Here is a 6188-nt window from a genome sequence, read left to right as displayed (position 1 = left end):
GTGCGCTTTTCTTGTAATTATTTTCCGCCATCGTGTTTTTAATTAATAAATGTTTCCATTTTCTATATTAAAAAATAATTAATAAAGTGTATCCTATTATTTTTCATGATCGGAATTATGTATTTTTATTTAAAATCCAGTCCGAGGATAGAGTGACGACTCCGCCTCGGCAATTTTGACATTTCAATTTTTGCACCTTTGTCGTTTTTACTTTAAACCGGTTGAACAAAGCGACGTAGACCAATAAATACCCTTATAAATTTTGTAGCCAAATGTTTACTCTTTACAACAGTACACCATTTTACTAAAATTATTCGTTTTGTTGTTAAAAATCAGCACCAAGAAAATAGTGACGACTTCGCCCTGGTCTCCCCTACTGTTCATCGCTTGTGCATATTTTTCGCGCCAGAGAACTCGGGTTTCGAAACGTGCTTAAGCGGGGAGCACACACTTCTGCACAACGCATAATGCGTAAGCATAAGAAAATTGATTGGTCCATACACATGTGCATAAGGAAATAGACCAATCAATTTTCTTATGCTTACGCATTATGCGCTGTGCAGAAGTATGTGCTCCTCGCTTTACTCGCACTTACAAGCGGTCTCCTAAACATCGTGTATTGCAGACTTATTCGGCTCTTGATCTACATGAAATACATGGTCGTTTATGGAAGGATTGGTCTATTATCTACGACTTTGACACATTTTATGGCAACATTTGCGCTGGTTCTTTGTGGCTGATAATCGTACCTGATAATGAATGTAAATATCATTGGTCTTCCCGACGCTTACCTGAACCCCTCCCACAACCAAAATTTTCGTAAGTACGAGGACTTAAATAAGAGTCAAAACGTTAGTAAATCAATTGCTCCATAAACAGCTCCCAGACATGTCGAACACTGACGGTATGAATTATTACGTTCCGATTGTCGCAAGAAACAGCGTAATGAGTAAGTACCACCAATTTTTTGTATATATAATAATTTTACATATTTTCACATACTTTTACATATTTATTCGTATTCTTCTACAGTTTCGATAAGCCTCGTTGTACGCCACATATCTTGGGAAGAAGATTTAACTTAACAGCTACAGCTTATAAATATTTGAACATTGGAATCAGCGTGGGATCTGTGTCTTTTGTGGAGTTACTTCTCGGTGATAACCGGGGAAATCAGATAATGTTACCACACGCAATGTGGACGGCATTCATCGAGAGACGTGCAGATATCGAACAACTTTTACATTCAATTGTCGGTTCATTACTATCGATTCGAGAATTGGTTCTTCAACTCGTCAAAATACATGACGAAGATATTGTAAAACTGACTTTACACAGTACTTTGTACATGAAACCGTCAACCGTACTCTTCTTATTTGAGCTCGAACACTATGTCGAGAATGCATATTTTTGGCTGTGTCAAAATACGCATGAGGTAAATGTGAAATTTAATCGATTTGTGAATATTTTACAAAGTGATTGCATATTGCCGATAAATGCAATGCCGCAAATACCTTGCGCGATGTTTACGATTAAATATCAATTATAGATTGCGAATTATTAGCTTATGCCATAAGTAATATTGTATACGATGCAACACATGGCAAATAAATGTACATTATGGTAAAAATTTTCAGTTATTTTCCCCTCTGTACACTATTCCTCCATTCCACGTCATATTAGAATATTGTAATAAAATTAATAAAAATTAAATATCGCGACATTGGTAAAAAAACCCGAGAGATACGCGATCAAGAGCGAGAGTGAACATGAATACGTAAGATGGTGAGTGAGAACGCGAATAAAGATGCGAATGATGGAGAAGGCGAACGCGAAAAGGACACCCAAGAGTGCATTATGGAGTAAGTCAGTGTGGGAGAGGACGCGAACGGGTGAGTGACACGGGTAAGGAGGTGAATAAGAAAAGATGGAAAGCCTGAGAGAATGTGAACACCGGTGAAGGAAAGAGAGGGGGAGAGAGAGGGGGAAAGGGGGAGTGGAGGGAGAGAAGGAGGGAGGGAAGGAGGGAGAGAGGGAGGAAGGGAAGGAGAGAGAGGAGGAGGAAGGGAGAGAGAGAAAGAAAAAAAGAGAGAGACGATGTGCAAGCGTGCCGTGTGACGTCACGCGGCCCGCGGTGAACTCTCCCTCACCGCGGACCGACGCGGCCGTTGCACGCGGGTCCCTCTCTCGGTGCCCAAACGCGTATCCCCCTCTCCGCGGCTCCTACCGCTGACCGCCAACGCGGTTCCTCTTTCCCGTGAACCCCTTGCCCTAGAACACGGATCCTTCCTCATCCCGCGGAACCCTTGTCCTAGGACGCGGGTTCCCCCTCTCTTTGCGGACTTCTCGCCCACCGGGCATGGAGTACCCCGCGCCGCGGAACCCCCCTTTCCGCTCTCCCCTCGAAGCCCTTGTGTTAGAACCCGCCTACCTATCCTACTAAGGTATTTGTAACGTGTTTCGTATATTTATAATTATTATAAATTAACGTTTAATTATTTATAAAAATAAAAATATTTAATAACAATTTAGCGGAAGGTATGATTTTAGCATATTTCTTCTATAGAGACGCTCTTGAAGCACGGCATGACATGCGGCTAGGCCGTCGAGCCTCGAGCGGCGAATATTGACATAACCTACTGCATGCATGCATATGTTGTGGTCAAAGTCTGAAATGCGCACGGCATTTCTAGGATTGGCTGGTCAATTCTGTGAAGTGACTGGTCAATCCTGTGAAATGTCCAAGCGTCTTGATTAAAACAGTTTCTAGAAATAGGCTGGCAGATAAATTAGTTTTTTTATGCGAAGGAACTCTGCCCCTTCTCCACCTATTTGTGTATTGTCCATACACACTATATACACACATTAGCAATTAAATTACTACAAAACTTTGACCAAGACGTTTGGCCATTTGGCAGAATTGCTTAGTCAATTCTAGGATTGCCTGCGTTTCGGGCTTTGACCATACACAAACACTTTTCCACCTACACAACAATTGGTTTAGGTTAGGTTGGTTTTTTCGGGGGCCTCTCTGTAGGGGAGGGCGGAACCTACTGCATCCACGCACGCAGTTTTTCACTTACGCAACAATTGGTTTGGGTTAGGTTAGTTTGTTTGGAGAGAGAGCTTTCCCCCCGTAGAAAAGCGGATCCTACTGTATTCACGCATACACTTTTCCACCCACACAACAATTGGTTATCTTCCTTCTAATGTTATTTTCAATCCATGCAGTGGAATATAATGTGAGACACACATTAGTGAGTTTTATGATTGTCAGGTTAAAATCTAGAAAACTATAGAAAAACCCGAAGATAGGACATCGATAAATAATCTCTAGATATTGTGACAAAATTATCCGAAAAACTCCATCTTTTCGGAAGGGTGGTACATTCGGAAGAACAACCATTTTCTGTTTTATTACGACAATGTAGCTGTTATATTATTGTATTTGCTGGGTTGTAACGTACCTATAATGGTAAAAGTACGTTTAAATAGATTTTTTCATATTCTCAAATCTTAAAATTTGTAACTTTGTAGTATTTTGAACTTTATAATCGTATTCTGCGGGAAAAAATAGGTAATGGTCTCGTATTTTTTCTTAAAAAGTTATTTTATGTGTGTTGGAATATGTCATTAAAATTAATTCTTATAAATAGACAAAATAATTAAAGTAATGTGTTGCAGTGTGTGCCTATTGATATGCCTGATTAGCGCTCAGATTTTGGGTTTCTGGCGCGATTTAAGAGATGGATGGGAGCATAGCATTCGACTCAAGTCACAGAACGCGATAATTGTCACCGCTAGCGATGTAGTGGGTGTACTGAGTCTCACAACCGTCTCCATTATTGGTTCAATTCTATGTTGGAAATATGTGCAAACTATCATCGATAAATTGGTTGATGTAAGTTTCATGTAATTAATAATTATTGCGATCGATATTAATATTTATCATACTCGGTTTATCTGCATCAAAGTGTGACGAGAAGCTGGGAATTGTTTCATCGAAGAAGATACGCCGATATACAATCCTTTTGACGTTATGCAGTCTCCTCTATTCCATTGTCCTGTCGTGCCTCGATATCTACACATGGAATTATGAGGTGAAGCTGAACAAGAAGCTGAACGACAAAGGTCCAATCAATTACGTCCCCCTATATTTCATGTACATAGTTATTATCATGATGGAAGTTCAGTACGCTGTTGCTACGTACAACGTATGCCAAAGATTCTGCAAGCTCAACAAGAATGTTGAGAATATCCTTAAGAGTGGCAGGATCACCGATCAGTTCAGAAAGGACCTTGGATTAGGTGCGCATTACTCATTGTTATAATTAGATTTTTCAAAAAAGGTAAAAATAAGCGCAAGTGTACGTGTTTTGTATTAATAGTATTCTATTTGTATTATCTACTACAAAATGATATTAAGAGGTTTGCGCCGAGTGAATATGATAAATTAATATAACATTTTTTTAATCATGTTTCTTTATTATACTTAAAGCTAAATAATAGAAACGGCCAAATTACGAGCTATTAATAGGTGTATATTTATTAAAACCAATTTAACAACGAATGTGTTCGCAATATAAAAACAACGTTGACGTTTCGAGCCTTACTTGGCCTTCTTCAGAACAAACCGCATAATTCCAATTTAATCGTTTCTTAAATTTCAACGCATCAAATCACACTAAAAAGGACTGAGAATTCGCAACCGTCGCAACATGTAAAAAGTCAAACACCTCAGGTATTCGTCAAATGTACATTGTCGGTTGTCTCCTCCGCCGCAAGAACAAGGCGAACGTCCGTGATGTCCCTGCATTCGCGAATCTTTATGTCACCCGACCGTCTTAATGGCAACTGAACACAGTATAAAATTACGATAAGAGACGCGAATTAATTAAGTAAAGATTTGTTAAGCGGGACACTCACATAAGAAGTCAGTGCAGCGAAAGATACGGAAACTTCCTTCATCGTCTCAACAGTAGGTATGTACGTGTGATCATCGCGAGACATTACATGCGACTGTGGCAATGCTCGCTTCGAAAGGGCACGGATTGCTGTTAAAATTTCATATGTGATAATACGTTCAGAATATCAAAATAGGCATCGTTCAATAACTCCGTGTCCTTGTTTAAGTTTATACCGTTTGCCTGTTCCTTTATATGTATCATCTCCGCCGTTAATCTTTTTTTATAATTATGTTCGATTTCCAATATACGAGCATTGTCCCAATCAAATGTATGACCGAATTTCACGTTATGCTCAGAGACAACCGTATGCTTTGTTTTATCTAATCTAATGTTGCTTTTATGCTCCTTTAATCTCGTTTGGAGTTGCCTCTTTGTCTGGCCGACGTAGGAAACATCACAATTTTTGCAATCGATCTTATAAATTACATCAGTATTTGTGAGAAGGGCGTTCTTATCTTTATGAACCTTAATAATGTTGTTAAGTTTGTTTAAAATGCGATATCCCACCAAATTTTCTGATTTATCCACTGCTGATGCTATAATTTTTGAAATAGAATTTAAATATGGAATGGCAATAAAACTTTTTTCTTTTTGTAAACTTACTGCATTATTATCTCTTTTAATATTTTTTGTTAATTGTAATTTTCTCAGTCTCATATTAATTCGATATAATATTAGATCAATGGGATATCCATCGCTTAGTAAAACATTGATGATAAAAATTAAATTCTTTCTAAAGAACCTCGGGTGTCACAATATAGCCCTGTCGACTAGGCTATAAATTGTTCCAATTTTATGTTGGAGTAGATGATTGAAAAAAAAACTCAGCAGTCTGCCCGACAAGGTCTCCTTATGAAACCAATCTGTTATGATGGTGTCATTTTCTGTTATAAGCATTACTTTCACATCACTTCAGAGCATTTGATAACTTCAAATATCTATATATATAAGTACCGGACGTCTGTCTGTCTGTCTGTCTGACCGCGAACTACTCATTCGTTAGTGGACCGAATTTTTATCAATTTTTATCATTTTATCAATTTTTATACATGAAATAGGGGTAGAATTTCCCGGGGAGTGCCATAAAGTGTATAGTTTTTCGTTACCGATTTTCTGGAAACCAATTTTTCTAATTCTTCTAATTTTTCGGGAAATAATCGACCGAATTTAAAAGAATTATATATGAAACAGAGGTAGAATTTTCCGGGGAGTGCTATAAAG

At 38.4% G+C, this 6188-nt stretch overlaps 1 protein-coding gene across 1 annotated transcript; it reads left to right on the top strand.

Moving 5' to 3' along the window:
• The first annotated feature begins 1782 nt into the window (after positions 1-1782).
• LOC112459952 (gustatory receptor for sugar taste 43a-like) lies at positions 1783-4331 on the top strand. The gene is made up of 3 exons (XM_025024328.1): positions 1783-1862; positions 3685-3901; positions 3975-4331. Exons 1-3 carry the CDS (start codon positions 1783-1785, stop codon positions 4329-4331), a joined length of 654 nt encoding a protein of 217 aa, XP_024880096.1.
• Positions 4332-6188: the final 1857 nt, after the last annotated feature.

This window comes from Temnothorax curvispinosus, unplaced genomic scaffold, assembly GCF_003070985.1.
Source record: "Temnothorax curvispinosus isolate PA1 unplaced genomic scaffold, ASM307098v1 QBEX01010266.1, whole genome shotgun sequence".
Classification (NCBI taxonomy): domain Eukaryota; kingdom Metazoa; phylum Arthropoda; class Insecta; order Hymenoptera; family Formicidae; genus Temnothorax; species Temnothorax curvispinosus.
This window is presented reverse-complemented; position numbering and strand designations above follow the sequence as displayed.